This window comes from Somniosus microcephalus, chromosome 10 (assembly GCF_052327205.1).
Source record: "Somniosus microcephalus isolate GS21.2 chromosome 10, FLI_Smic_1.0, whole genome shotgun sequence".
Lineage (NCBI taxonomy): Eukaryota > Metazoa > Chordata > Chondrichthyes > Squaliformes > Somniosidae > Somniosus > Somniosus microcephalus.
In genome coordinates, this window is record NC_140996.1 from 124755575 (window position 1) to 124772112 (window position 16538).

At 46.0% G+C, this 16538-nt stretch overlaps 1 protein-coding gene across 1 annotated transcript in view; it reads right to left on the reverse strand.

Annotated features, from left to right (window-relative positions):
* Window positions 1-233: 233 nt before the first annotated feature.
* LOC147111684 (melatonin receptor type 1B-like) overlaps window positions 234-16538 on the reverse strand; it is a 78811-nt gene continuing 62506 nt past the window's right edge. Inside the window, exon 2 of the mRNA XM_085998291.1 lies at window positions 234-1102. Coding sequence (XP_085854417.1) covers window positions 234-1102 — 869 coding nt within the window. The remainder of the gene's footprint in view (window positions 1103-16538) is intronic.

Here is a 16538-nt window from a genome sequence, read left to right on the forward strand (position 1 = left end):
ATAAATAGTTATTCACATACAATTCGATGTTCAACTCCACCAACTATAAGGACCTCCACTCAATGTTTTAGTATTGGCCAAAAAAACTAAATTGTCCAATAGTGATTATAACAAAAAAGTAATTAAAATGAGAGAACACCTTGGAATATTTTATTTTTTCAACAAAAACCTACAACTTCTAAACACAAATAATCTGAAACTGCAGCCCAGCGCATTTAGGTAAATGAATGATTTTACAAAGTGTTTGCTTTAATCTGATCATTATTATTTATTGCAGGTGATGGTTTTGTCTTCAGTGCCTCGATTCCTCCTCTTGATGTTTCTTGAAACAAATGGCGTGGCATCCACAAGGACACTATGATTCTTTTATATTCTTTTCTGAAGTTTTGGTTCAACAGTCCATATATAATTGCATTAAGGCAACTGTTAAAGTAGGCCATGAAGTAACTGAGGACAAAAAGCCACTCTGGGATTTTTGGTGCAATCTTCTGTGGATTGATAGCCACGGCTAGGCCAATGAAGTTCAGGGGTGCCCAGCAAACTGCAAACAGCACAAATACTACAAACATAGTCAGAAAGTTTCTGAAGTCGCTCTGCTTCAGTCTTGGCCTCACATCTGTTTTGACACGCCTCCTTACTTGAATAACCAAAATCCAGATCCGCAGGTAACAGAATGACACGACTGTGATAGGAACGAGGAAGTGAACCACCACCACAGCAATAGTATAAGAGGAACTAACTGTTTGAGTAAATGTACAGGAATAGATGCGGGCATCATACTGTAATGATCCAACAAAAAAGTTTGGTACTAGTGCAAGCACTGTTAATGCCCAAATCAGAAACACAAAGATCATTGTGTTTTGACAGCTATATAATATGTCATAAGTCAGACTGTGACAGATGTAGCAGTATCTGTTTATTGCAATTGCTGTGATGTTGAAAATTGAACCTATCACACTTAGACCCATCAAAAAGCCACTCACTTTACAGTGAATGTCACCAAGGAACCATCCGTTGTGAAAAATTGCAAAGAGCACAAGTGGATATGGATACACAGCCACGACAAGATCAGCAAATGCCAAGCTTACAACAAACACATTACCTGCAAGAGAATAAGAGAAATAGTGGTTAAACCAAATTCAAGCAACATTTACCCCTAAATAAACTTGCATTCTACAGTGACTTTATTATGAAAAATAGATGAACTGGTCATTTATCTCATTGATGTGTGCAAGACGTTGACACTGACTCCAACATCAATTATGTGAATTATGTCAGTCACACTGACCTCGGTGTCTGATTCTCCAATCTGGGCTCCTATCAAGTGAGACTTCATATTACAAGTAAACTCTCTGAAAATGTACCCTTTTAGAAATTTCCAAATAGCACATTCAAAAACTGAATTGACAGCTCAAATCAGGGCAGGTAGCAGTTTAAAGTAGATTACCTTTTGGAACGGCTGATCACTTCACATGAAAAAAGAATTTGTATACACAAAATGCAATGTAACTAATAACAAATTAATATACTAAAAACTACATAAATGTTAACAATATAGGAACATCAAATGGAGTTTATTTCAGGACAACATCAGCAGGGATTCAAATTCCTGGGACATTGGAACCAGTTCTGGGGGAGGTGGGACCAGTACAAACCGGACGGTTTGCACGTGGGCAGGACCGGGACCGATGTCCTAGGGGGAGAAGGGAAACAAGGGTAGAAGCAAAGGCAGGAAGGAGAAAAACAAAGGTGGCAGTCAGAGATATCAAGGGTTTAAATCAAACATGGCCACAGTAAATAATAATTCTAAAAGGTCTAAGAGCATTTAAAACAAGCCTGAAGGCTTTGGCCTAGAAATTCGGTGAAGCCCCGTTAGGGGCGCCAGTCTCGCCAGGGCACCAGAAATACCGTCCCAGAAGGAGTCACGAGCGCCAGCCGGATATTCAGTTTGAGCGCCCCAAACAGAAGCGCGGCGCTACTCGAGGCGCCCCGCATTCGTCTTGGGGCGCTGCAACTGAAGTTCGCAGCGCAACGTGCCACAGCACCACATGCTGCGGCACGGCGCACTGCGGTACTGCAGGCCTTCCTCCCCTTCTTAAAGGGAAGGGGCCTGCTGCAGCGCGATCTGAGATCGCGAGTGCCGGCAAAAGAGCCCGGCACTGAGAAGAAGTGCCGTGCTCTTGGGAGACAGCCGGCACAATGCAATGGGTGTGCTGAGGAGGCCAGGAACGGCAGCGCGCAGAGGTGCTGGCAGGCGGCCAGCAAAAAAAATGGCCGCCCCACACCTCCGCGCCTCTACTGCCGCAGGTAATTTGCGACCGGTGTTACAGCAGGGAGCGCTACCAAATTCCGTGATTGGGGCGGTAGCGGGGCACTGCGCACACCGATGACATCATCGGTGGCGGCGCAGTGCTACCGGTTAACGCCGCCATTAGTGCCCTGCTAAATTTTGCGGGAGGCATGGCCAGTGGCGCTAAACCCACTAAGTGCCCTCTTTGAGTGCTAACTGGGGGCGCAGCTCACCAAACTTCTAGGCCTTTGTGTCTTAATGCGAGGAGCATTCGTAATAAGGTGGATAAATTAGCTGCGCAAATAGAGTTAAATGAATATATGATTGGGATTACAGAAACATTGCTCCAGGGTGACCAAGGCTGGGTACCCAACATCCAGGGGTATTCAATATTCAGGAAAGATACGCAAAAAGGAAAAGGAGGAGGGGTAGCATTGCTGGTTAAAGAGGGGATTAACACAATTCTAAAGAAGGATATTAGCTCTGATGATGTGGAATCTGTATGGGTAGAACTGAGAAATACCAAGGGGTAGAAAACATTAGTGGGAGTGGTTTATAGACCCCCAAACAGTAATGCGGAGGTTGGGGATGGCAATAAAAGGGAAATTAGAGAAGCATGCAATAAGGGCTCAGCAGTTATCATGGGTGACTTTAATCTACATATAGATTGGGCTAACCAAATTAGTAACAATACTGTGGAGGAGGAATTCCTGGAGTGTATACGGGATGGTTTCCTGAACCAATATGTCAAGGAAGCAACTAGAGATCAGGCCATCTTAGGCTGGGTATTATTTAATGAGAAAGGATTAATTAGCAATCTTTTTGTGCGAGGCCCCTTGGGTCAGAGCGATAATATGGAGAATTCTTCATTAAGATGGAGAGTGAAGTACTTGACTCAGAGACTAGGGTCCTGAGTTTAAATAAAGGAAACTACGATGGTATGAGGCATGAGTTGGGTAGGATTGATTGGGGAATGTCACTCAAAGGGTTGATGGTGGATAGGCAATGGCAAACATTCAAAGATCACATGGATGAACTACAGAATTTGTTCATCCCAGTTTGGCATAAAAATGAAACAAAAAAGGTGACTCAACCGTGACTAACAAGGGAAATTAGGAATAGCATAAGATCCAAGGAGAGGACATATAAATTGGCCAGAAAAAGCAGGAAACCTGAGGATTAGGAGCAGTTCAGGATTCAACAAAGGTGGACAAAGGGATTAATGAAGAGGGGGAAAATAGAGTAAGAGAGTAAGCTTTCAGGGAACATAAAAACTGACTGTAAAAGCTTTTATAGATATGTGAAGAGAAAAAGATTGGTGAAGTCAAGCGTAGGTCCCTTGCAGTCAGAATCAGGGGAATTTATAATGGGGAACAAACAAATGGCAGACATACTTTGGTTCTGTCTTCACAAAGGAGGACACAAATAACCTCCCAGAGATGTCGGGGAACATAGGGTCTAATGAGAGCGAGGAACTGAATGAAATCAGTATTTGTAGGGAAATGGTGTTAGGGAAATTGACGGAATTGAAGGCCGATAAATCCCCAGGGCCTGATAATCTACATCCTAGGGTACTTAAGGAAGTGGCCCTAGAAATAGTAGATGCATTGCTGGTCATCTTCCAAAATTCTATGGACTCTGGAACAGTGCCCATGGATTGGAGGGTAGCTAATGTAACCCCACTATTTAAAAAAGGTGGTGGAGAGAAAACGAGGAATTATAGACCAGTAAGCCTGATATCAGTAGTGGGGAAAATGCTAGAGTCAATTATAAAAGATGTAATAGCAGAGCACTTGGAAAACAGTGACAGGATCCGACAAAGACAACATGGATTTACAAAAGGTAAATCATGCTTGACTAATCTACTGGAATTTTTTGAGGATGTAACTGGTAGAATAGATAAGGGAGAACCAGTGGATGTGGTATATTTGGACTTTCAGAAGGCTTTCGATAAGGTCCCGCATAAGAGATTAGCGTGCAAAGTTAAAGCACATGGGATTGGGGGTAAGGTACTGACTTGGATAGAGAACTGGTTGGCAGACAGGAAGCAAAGAGTTGGAGTAAACGAGTCTTTTGCCGAGAGCCAGGCAGTGACTAGTGGGGTACCGCAGGGATCGGTGCTAGGACCCCAGCTATTCACAATAAATATTAATGATCTAGATGAGGGAACTAGATGTAATATCTCCAAGTTTGCAGATGACACAAAGCTGGATGGGCGTGTGTGCTGGCAGATGCAGTATAATGTGGATAAATGCGAGGTTATCTACTTTGGTGGCAAAAACAGGAAGGCAGATTATTATCTGAACGGCAAAAGATTGGGAGAAGAGGAAGTGCAACGAGACCTGTGTATCCTTGTGCACCAGTCACTGAAGGTAAGCATGCAGGTGCAGCAGACGGTTAAGAAGGCAAATGGCATGTTGGCCTTCATAGCGAGAGGATTCGAGTACAGGAGCAAGGATGTCTTGCTGCAGTTGTACAGGGCCTTGGTGAGACCACACATTGAGTATTGTGTGCAGTTTTGGTCACCTTATCTGAGGAAGAATGTTCTTGCCATGGAAGGAGTGCAGCGAAGATTCACCAGACTGATACCTGGGATGGCAGGAATGATGTATGAGGAGAGATTGGGTCGATTCGGCTTATATTCGCTGGAGTTTAGAAGAATGAGAGGGATCTCATTGAAACTTATAAAATTCTAACAGGACTAGATAGATTAGATGCAGGAAGGATGTTCCCAATGGCGGGGGAGTCCAGAACCAGGGTTTACAGTCTAAGGATAAGGGGTAAGCCATTTAGAACAGAGATGAGGAGGAATTTCTTCACCCAGAGAGTGGTGAACCTGTGGAACAGAAGGCAGTTGAGGCCAATTCATTAAATATATTCAAGAAGGAAATAGATATATTTCTTAAGGCTAAAGGGATCAAGGGATATGGGGAGAAAGCAGGGACAGGGTACTGAATTTGGATGATCAGCCATGATCTCATTAAATGCCGGAGCAGGCTCAAGGGGCCGAATGGCCTACTCCTGGCTCCTATCTTCTATGTTTCTATGTTTCTAGTTAACATATGCAAGGGGCCTATTGCTTATTTTGGGCAGCTGTCTGACTCGCCTATAAAATGGGACTGACAAATTTCGCAATGGGCCGAATGCCTGCCCAGATTGGGAGCAGGTAGTCCCACTGCTAAATTGGTAGCCGTTACACCTGTTTTATGCCTGAAAAACCGCTGCAATGCATACCAATTTACACCCCCATATCTATAGGAGAAGAGGGAAAGGGAGAAAATTAGCAAACAAAATTGACGATGGGGTGAGCAAAACTACATGGCTGCCACTGGCTCTCATATCATATATATTATAATAAAGTTTAAACTGAAACTCATATTATTCAAAGCTGTCATTAAATTCTATTTTTGGATCTTAATCTTCATTTAAGGAGCCATTGGAACCCTTTGAAGAATTTTCATTCTCTTCATCTTCGTTTTTTGTAATAATTAAAACATAGCACCTTGAGGCCATGGTCTGTCCAGTAAAGCTCTGTGTAGATTATGGTTATTAACAGAAATAAATACTGTCATTATAGCATTTTATCAGGAAATTCCAGCATGCAATTCTAAACTTCCAATATTTGCAGTTCACAGAATCAAAGAAAGCAATAGGCAGTCAGGTCCATAGTAATTCTATGCTAAACTTGCTCTGAAATGGATTAAAACCACAAACACCTTTAGAACAATTGAGAATCAATTTATTGTAAAGACTGCAGCATTCTGACTGTTCTGGATTTATTACATGCAGATAGCACCCTCTAGTGGTAGTTAGTGTATAGCAGTGTTAGTATACTACAATAGGTCATTTGACCTTGTTCCTGTTTTAACCCGGAAGTAGTAGTATTCCAGAAAGAACCTACTGAGTAATGGAGAATCTTCCATGAGGGATTCTCAATTCTGTGTAATCTCATTTTATATGCTGGGCAGGACACAATGTCTGTGAGTATCTTTGTTTGTTAACATGATAGCAACTTTGTCAGTGTAGCATTTGACAATACTTTGTTTATAAGAAGTTATTAGTTGTTAGCTACAGAAGTCTAGCTCAAGTGCCATTTTGTTATACAATTAGTCTATTCTATTGTTATAAATATGTCTATATCTTATGTAACATCTAATGTATAGTACTCAGTTCTATGTACAAAACATTTGTCTTTGTTTACAGTTTCACAAATTTGTTCAAGTAAAGCTTCAAAACAGCAAACCCGCTTGTCGAGGAATTATTTGAATGAGTGTTTAGCTGGCTGGATAACTAGATAGGAGCACGTCTAGCGAGACCAGTACAGTGAAAAGACAGCAATACGGCTAGCTGTGAAGAGTGGAGCAGCAGGAACTCAGAGTAGGCCATCACGACAGAGCCAGCTTAAGTCTTCACCTTGTACACCACACTTACCTTACATCAACATGTCAGAAGATAATACCGAAAATGCTACTCAGCGAGTAGAAGACCTTAAACAGTTAGACGAAACTGTAGAATGTGACAATCGGTCTATAAGCTCCGGTTACTACATATCGCAAGCTGGTTCACGGTCATCGGCTGGTTCACGGTCATCGGCTGGTTCTAGATCGCAAGCTGGTTCACGGTCATCGGCTGGTTCTGGATCGCAAGCTGGTTCATGGTCATCAGGTGGTTCTAGGGTAAGTATGGCCATCGCCAAAGCATGGGCTAAGCTAGAAGCAGCTCAAGCCAGAGCTGCGCATGCCGACAGAGAAATAGAAATAAAAGTAGAACAGGCCCGTCTCAAAGCTGAACTCCAAGCTGATCAGGCCCGTCTCCAAGCTGACCAGGCCCATTTCCAAGCTGACCAGGCCCATTTCCAAGCTGAACTCCAAGCTGACCAGGCCCGTCACCAGGTTGGACGCCAGGCTGAACAGGCCCGTCTCCAAGCCACATTAGATGCTCTGCAGCAACAAAAAGAGATAGATGCTGCATTAGCTGAGGCACAAGTATTCGAGGCAATTTTAGAGGAAGCTGATCCCGAGACAGCTAACAAGCCTTTAATTCCCGTTCCGCGGCAGAGTCGACGACAGCGCACCAGAGATTACGTGAGCGACCTTGCCGACATACAGTTTACGAGAGAGAGGGATGAAGACCCGCACATCTCTACAGACGCAATCACTTCATATAACATGCCCCAAGTCGCCAACCAAGGTCAAAATAGACAGCGTGCCCCAAGTCGCAGGATCCTCCCCTGCCAAATAGAAGACACGGTGCAGAGGAATAGAACGCTGAAGAGAGAAAGTCAGCAGCAAACCCCCTTTCATTTCCTTGAGACCCCCATCAGAGCCCTGACTCAAGGCAACCCTGGCACAGGTCCCAGCACCTACGACCTTGCCAAATACCTTGCACGCAGGCAGCTGGTGACTACAGGGTTAACCAAGTTTGATGACAGGCCAGAGAATTATCGGGCTTGGAAGTCCTCCTTCCACGATGCCATATTGGGCTTAGACCTGTCGGCAGGAGAAGAGCTCGGCCTCCTTATCAAATGGCTCGGCCCAGAGCCCGCCGGACAGGCACGCAGGATAAAAGCGGTCAATGTGGGACATCCGCCAGCGGGGTTGAAGATGGCTTGGGCGAGGCTGGAAGAAAGCTACAGCTCGCCTGAAGCCATTGAAAGGGCTCTCTTTGACAGGTTGGAGAACTTTCCGAAGTTGACAAATAGTGAACCCCAGAAGCTCCGCGACCTTGGAGATCTGCTGTCGGAACGCGAAGCCGCAAAGCAGGACGGCTACTGTAATGTATATACCTTTCAGGGGGGAACTACTTTTTGCAGCTCATGTATATTGTAGTACCGGCAGTGACCACATCAGTATATAGCACTGAGTAGTAATCTGTACAGTTCAGTTCCAGCGTGAACCACGTTGAGTAAACACCTGTTGTACCATTCTCCTTCAGTCTGTGTCTTGTACACAGACACAACATTGGCGACGAGGCAAGTTTTAACTTACCTGCAACTCTGCATCACCCCCCGGGGATTCGTTCCTGGAGATCAGTGGATTGGAGGTCAAGGCCAGAGACTCGGGCGTCGACCACGGGCAACCGCCCAGTCATCCAGCAGAGACTCGAGAATTGCGGGGGAGGCTGTCGAGAGCCAGGCTTGGCTTTCCAGTCAAGGTGATCCAGCAAAACGGGCTGGCAACAGGTAGTGCGCAGACCCTTCCCGGACAGCGGCGGGCTAGAGCCCGACCGAGCGGCACAGCAAAGGGCCGAGCAGCGTCGATGGGGGAGAGAGAGAGAGGGCAGAGCGCACAGGGCGCAGCCGGTGTTCAGGGGCCAAGCAGCGTCGAAGAGAGGGAGAGAGAGACGCGCAGAAACCTGTGAGGCGCCGCCATTGCCACGAGGACTGCCAAGAGCAGCGTTGGCAGCAGCGCAGGAGAAGCGCGCGAAACCTACAGGGCACCGCCATTGCCACAAGAACCGCCGGGAGCAGCGTTGGCAGCAGCGGGGGAGGAAGGAAAGCGCGTGAGACGCCATTTTAAGCCATTGGGAGAAGCCATTTTAAATCACACCCAAAATGCCGAAGAGTGGCAGTATCACCGCATTTGACAATGAAGTCGAAGATTGGACGACATATGTCGAACGAATAGAGGTATACTGCAAGGCAAATGAGGTGTCAGATGACAAGAAAGCGTCGGTATTGTTAAATTTAATGGGTGCAAAGACGTATGGTTTATTACGAAATCTAGTAACCCCAACGAAGCCAATGGAAAAGAGTTTTGAAGACATAGTAACGATACTACAGGAACATTTAAACCCCACACCACTGCTGATAGCAGAAAGATTCAAGTTTCACAAACGGAACCAGCATAAGGATGAAAGCAATGCTGATTATTTAACAGAACTGCGCAAACTATCGAAACACTGCCAGTTTGGAGCGGGACTAGCAGATACCTTAAGGGACAAGTTTGTGTGTGGGCTTCAAAGTGAAGGAACCCAGAAATGGCTTTTATCTGAAAAGGACCTTACGCTGGAAAAGGCTTTCAGCATTGCGGTATCATATGAAGCAGCAGCACGGGGCGCTGCAGAGATACAACAGAGACCGCAAGAATATGGCACAAACGAAATGTCATATAGAACAGAGAAGTGCTATCGCTGCGGCAGAACACAACACACGACCAGAATGATTGCTGGTTCAAAGAGTGTGCAGACAGTGTGGAAAAGTAGGACACATAGCACGAGTCTGCAGGTCGGGAAAGAAAACCAGCAATAAGAAACCGACCAAAGGAAAGTACAAGAAGGTACATAAGATGACGGAGAATAGTTCAGACGAACAAAAGAGTGATAACGACTCCGAAAGCAGGGAACTGAGTTGTCTGAAACTACATAATGTGATCACAACGGAGGATCACCGAACCATTTCGGTCACTCTCAAGATAGCAGGAGTCCAGGTAAAGATGGAATTGGACACAGGATCAGCCCTAACAGTCATAAACCGATGGGACTACGAGCGGCTATTCTCTCACATACCCTTGAGAGACACAAAAATTATTTTGAAGACGTACACGGGGCAAAAAGTCTACCCCAAAGGAAAAATAAGGGTGACCGTTATATATAACGGTAAGGAAACACCAAAACTAGACCTGTATGTATTGCAAGATGGAGGACCACCATTACTGGGACGTGAATGGATCCGGAAAATACAACTGGATTGGCATTCCATACAGGCACTGACTGTGGCTGACAAAAAGGATGATGACGTCACACCTGGGCGACTGTCAAAGATCCTAACTGACGCGAAAGAAGTGTTCCAGCAAGGACTCGGAACACTAAAAGGCATGACAGCGACGATTAAAATTGAAGAAAACGCAAGCCCAAAATTTTTTAAGGCCAGACCAGTACCTTATGCGATCCGCCCAGCCGTCGAAGCAGAGCTGGAGAGTCTGGAACATTCAGGCGTACTGTCCAAAGTAGACTGGAGCGAGTGGGCTACACCCATCGTCCCTGTGATGAAAAGTCATTGAGCAGCACACCTGGGGAACCAAGGAAGGTTCACATCTGTGGCGACTTTAAGGTAACAGTGAACCCAGTCCTTCACACCGTACAATATCCACTTCCGCGGATTGAAGATATTTTCGCCTCGCTATCTGGAGGGAAACGTTTCACTAAGATTGATCTGGCCCAGGCGTATCTGCAAATGGAGGTAGAAGAAGCATCAAAAAAATACCTCACAATCAACAGCCATAAAGGTCTCTACCAATACAACCGGCTGGTATTCGGGGTAGCATCAGCTCCGGCTATTTGGCAGAGGGCAATGGAACAAGTCCTGCAAGGGATCCCAGGGACCCAGTGTTATTTGGACGACATCCTGGTCACGGGCGAAAATGACAGTGATCACCTTGCCAACCTGGAGCAGGTGCTCACCAGATTGCAGGAATATGGGCTCCGAGCTAACCGCCCCAAATGTGAGTTTTTTAGAAAACAGATCTCGTATTGTGGCCACGTTATCGATAAAGAGGGGTTACATAAGTGCCCAGAGAAGATTGAGGCAGTAGTCAAGGCTCCAGCACCGGAAAATGTGTCACAACTGAGGTCGTTCCTCGGGCTGGTAAACTACTACCATAAGTTCTTGCCAAATTTGTCTACAATACTACACCCACTGAACACCCTACTGCAAACTGGGGTGCCATGGAAGTGGAGTGACGAATGTAGACGAGCTTTCCAGAAGAGCAAAACACTAATCACATCGAAAGAGGTATTGGCCCATTACAACCCGGCATTACCAATTCGGTTGGCATGTGATGCGTCACCCTACGGCATTGGAGCGGTGCTGTCGCACAAATTCTCGGACGGCTGAGAGGCCAATAGCATTTGCGTCATGATCACTAACCTCAGCCGAGCGTAACTATGCCCACATTGACAGGGAGGCCCTCAGCCTAGTGTGGGGAGTAAAAAAGTTCAATCACTATCTGCACGGACAGAAATTCACCTTGCTGACTGATCACCAGCCTCTTGTCTCCATTTTTAATCCAAAGAAGGGCGTTCCGGTGATGACTGCGCAACGACTACAAAGATGGCCACTTTTTCTAGGGGCGCACCACTATGAGATTGAATATCAGCAGGGCACGAAACAGCATGGAAATGTTGATGGACTATCACGCCTGCCACTGCCTACTGCGGAGGGAGCACCAGCAGTGGATACTGTCGAAATATTCCATTCGACTATAGTTGAATACCTACCGGTAACTAACGCTTGTATCGAAAAGGAAACCCGAAATGACCCGACACTGTCTCGGGTATATGATTTGACGGTGAAGGGATGGCCAGCACATGGCGACTCACTGTTGCCAGCATTCTCGACGAGGAGAGAACAGCTGTCAGTGTGCCAGGGGACCTTGATGTATGGATCCCGAGTGGTAATTCCACCCAAGTTAAGGGATAGAGTGTTCAATGAGCTTCATGAGGGTCATCTGGGAGGGGTAAAAATGAAAAGCCTAGCCAGGGCTTATGTGTGGTGGCCGGGAATCGATAAACAAATCAAGGACCTGACCAAGAGCTGCTCAGGATGCCAGAAAGCCCAAAATGCACCACCACAGGCCCCTCTACACCCATGGGAGTGGCCCTCATCTCCATGGCAACGGGTGCATATTGATTTTGCTGGTCCATTCATGGACTCAATGTTTTTAATAGCTGTGGATGCGCACTCGAAATGGCCTGAGGTCATCAAAATGTCCTCCACCACCACGGAGAAAACTATTGCAGTCCTATGGACCATTTTTGCCAGGAATGGCTTGCCAGAACAGATTTGCTCCGACAACGAACCACAGGTTGTGTCCGAAGATTTCTGGAGGTTCTTGAAAAAGAATGGGGTAAGGCATTACACATCCGCCCCGTATCATCCAGCCACAAATGGATTGGCTGAGAGGCTCGTACAAACCTTTAAGAAGGCAATAAAGACTATGTACAATGACAACATTCTGCTGCAGCAAAAGGTGCACAATTTCCTGTTCGCCTACCGGAATGCGACACATGCAGTCACCAACCAGGCCCCAGCCATGATGTTCTTTAACCGAAGGTTAAGATCTCGCCTGGATTTGCTCAGACCAAACGTACGAAGAGATGTTGAGAGTCAGCAATTCCAGCACATCCATGAGAAGCCAACAAGGAGCTTCAATGTAGGGCAACCATTCTTGGCTCGCGACTACCGAACAGAAAAATGGCAGCCAGGAACGATATGCACACGGCAGGGCCCACTAATGTGCACAGTGGACGTTGGGGAGAGCATCGTGAGACGCCATGCTGACCAGATCCTAGAGTCACAGGAAGAAGTCAACCCCATGCCTCTCCCATACGTACCTGGTGATGAACCCGACGCACAGGTCGCATCTACCCCAGAAACAGTAGCATCGGAAGCTGATGAACCAACCGATGACAGGGGGCCAGAATCGCCTCCGCACCAAGAGCAAGACACTCGGGAAAGGCGCTATCCAGAAAGGATCAGGAAGCCTCTGTTGTATCCGTGTGTTAATGGAGACACGGAATGCAGGAGTTGGTTTAACAGGTGTTTACTGAACAAAGTCTGGAGGTGAACTAACAGATACAAGACGCTATACAGGCTTATATACCCGAGTGGTCACTACCGGTATTACAGTACACAGGGGCTCTTAAAGGTACATACACTACAATTCCTCCCCTTTTAGATAATTAGTACATAACATTTTAAGTCATCATTAATTAACATGTTTACAAGAACAATAATCTACACATTTGCTGCAGTTAATCAATTATAAGTCAGTCTCTCTGGAGGCTTCCTGACTCGGTCCGGATAACGCCTCGGTGGTGTAGTAGTTTTCGCTGGTGTAGTACTTTCTTTTGGCAAGGTCGATTCGGCTTGAATGCCAGTGTCGGGTTCATCTGGTTCCAGTATCACCGGATCGGAGGTAGATACTATGGGTATCTCTGCTTCATCATTAAGCGTATAGAGTTGTGGTGTAGGTTGTCCCTTTTCGGATGACTCTATGATCTGGTCAGCATGGCGCCTTATTATGCTTTCACCAATGTCCACGGTATACATCAGTGGTCCTACTCGTGTACAAATAGTTCCAGGCTGCCATTTCTCGGTACGGTAGTCCCGGGCCAAAACTTGTTGACCTATCTGGAAGGTTCTAGTTGGCCTTTCGTTCATGCCTTGAAATTGCCGGTTCTCTACGTCCCTTCTGATGTTTGGCTTGATCAAATCCAGCCGGCATCTTAGTCTTCTATTGAAAAACATCAAGGCGGGAGTTTGGTTTGTAACCACATGTGTTGCATTCGTGTATGCAAACAAGAAGTTATCTACCTTATGTTGTAGATTTATGTCTTCATTACCCATGGCCTTTATGGCCTTCTTGAAGGTCTGGACAAACCTTTCAGCTAATCCATTGGTGGCGGATTGGTATGGGGCGGACATGTAGTGCTTAACCCCATTGTTTTTTAAGAATTTCCTGAATTCTTCGGGAACAAATTGCGGTCCATTATCAGAACAGATCTGTTCAGGCAGCCCATTCCTGGCAAATATGGTCCTTAATACTGTGATGGTTTTTTCCGTGGTGGTGGAGGACATCTTTATTACCTCTGGCCATTTGGAGTGTGCATCAACCGCGATTAAGAACATTGAGTCCATAAATGGACCAGCAAAGTCGATATGTACCCTTTGCCATGGAGATGAGGGCCACTCCCATGGATGTAGAGGGGCTTGTGGTGGGGCGTTTTGGACCTTCTGGCATCCTAGACAGCTCTTGTTCATTTCTTCGATGTCTCCATCGATACCTGGTCACCACACAAATGCTCTGGCTAGGTTCTTCATTTTCACTCCACCCAGATGCCCCTCATGAAGCTCCTTTAGCACTTTATCCTGGAGTTTGGGTGGAATCACCACTCTGGATCCACACATCAAGGTTCCTCAGCACACTGGCAGTTGTTCTCTTCTTTGCGAGAATGCTGGCAACAGTGGTTCGCCATGTGCTGGCCATCCCTTCACCGTTAAGTCGTAGACTCGTGAGAGAGTCGGGTCATTTCTCGTTTCCTTTTCAATGGTAGAGTTTGTTACTGGTAGACATTCTACTATGGTTGAGAGGAACATCTCCACTGGGTCCACTGTAGGTGCCTCTTCTACCGTTGGCAACGGTAGGCGCGATAAACCGTCAGCATTCCCATGCTGTTTTGATCCTTTGTATTCTATGTCATATTGGTGTGCCCCTAGGAAAAGGGACCACCTCTGTAGCCTTTGCGCTGTCATAATGGGAACGCCCTTTTTAGGGTTGAATATGCAGACGAGGGGTTGATGACCAATCAACAAGGTAAATTTTTGTCCGTGTAGGTAATGGTTGAATTTCTTCACTCCCCACACCAGGCTGAGTGCTTCCCTGTCGATCTGGGCATAGTTACGCTCAGCTGAGTTCAATGAGCGTGACGCAAAAACTATCGGCCGCTCCGAGCCATCAGGGAATCTATGCGATTATACTGCTCCAACGCCGTAAGGGGATGCATCGCACGCCAGTCTGATTGGCAGTGATGGGTTGTAATGAGCCAACACTTCCTTGGATGTGATCAAGCCTTTGCACTTATGGAAGGCACGTTTACAGTCTTCGCTCCATTTCCAAATTACTCCCGTTTGTAGCAGTGCGTTAAGAGGGTGCAGAACAGTTGACAAGTTCGGTAAAAATTTATGATAGTAATTTATCAATCCCAGGAACGACCTTAATTGTGAGACATTTTCAGGTGCTGGGGCTTTTATGACCGCTTCAATTTTTTCAGGTGACTTATGCAACCCTTCTTCATTAATTATATGGCCACAATATGATATTTGTTTCTGGAAAAATTCACACTTGGGGCGATTTGCTCGTAGGCCCCGTTCTCTCAGTGTAGTGAGCACCTGCTCCAAATTGGCAAGGTGCTCGTTGTCATTTTCTCCTGTTACAAGGATGTCGTCTAGGTAGCATTGAGTCCCCGGAATCCCTTGCAGGACTTGCTCCATAGCTCTTTGCCAGATAGCTGGAGCTGATGCTACTCCGAAAACCAGTCGATTGTACTGGTACAGGCCTTTGTGTGTGTTTATCGTGAGATACTTTTTAGAGGCCTCCTCAACCTCCATCTGTAGATATGCCTGTGCCAAGTCAATTTTGGTGAAACGTTTCCCTCCGGATAGTGAGGCAAAAATATCTTCTATCCTTGGAAGAGGATACTGTATTGTGTGAAGGACCGGGTTTACAGTCACCTTGAAGTCCCCACAGATGCGAATTTTTATCTGTTCCTCAGATTTATCATTATTCAATGTTTTCTTCATGACCGGGACGATGGGTGTTGCCCACTCGCTCCAATCTACCTTGGATAACACGCCTGCTTTTTCCAAATTCTCCAGCTCTGCCTCGACTGCTGGACGAATTGCGTATGGCACCGGCCTTGCCTTAAAAAACTTGGGAATTGCCGCATCTTCCACTTTTATTGAGGCAGTGACACCTTTCAAGGTTCCTAGTTCCTGTTGAAACACTTCTTTGGCGTTAGCCAAGATGTCTTTTAATCGTTCAGATATGACGTCATCATCATTTTTTTTCTTACTGGTCACCGTCAGTGCCTGAACGGAGTGCCAGTCTAAACGTATCTTCCTGATCCATTCATGTCCCAACAACGGTGGACCACCATCTTGCAGAACGTATAAATACAACTTCTGTATTTCCTTGCCATTGTATACAACAGGCACCTTTATTTTCCCTCTGGGGTATACTTTCTGCCCCGTATATGTCTTCAAGATAATGGATGTGTCTTTCAAAGGTATATGCGGAAATAGCCGCTCGTAATCCCGTCGACTTATGACGGTCAGAGCTGATCCTGTATCTAGCTCCATTTTAACTGGGGACCCCGCTATTGTGAGGGTAACCCAAATGGTCTGGTAATCTTCTTTGGCAATTACATTATGTAATTTGAGACAGCTTAGTCTCTTGTTTCCGGAGTCGCTATCGCTCTTCTGGTCTTCGGAGCTACTGTCCGTCATCATTTGTACCTTTCTGTACTTTTCCTTATTGACCTTTTTTCTGTCAGTGGATTTTTTGTTTCCAGATCGGCATACACGTGCAATGTGTCCCATCTTTCCGCATTGCCTGCATGCTTTGTCCTTGAACCAGCAGTCCCTCTGGTCATGGGTGGATCTGCCGCAGCGATAACATCTCTCGAAACCCCGTATCATTTCATGGGTGCTGAAGTCCTGTGGCTTTTGCTGTATCTCTGCAGCTCCTCT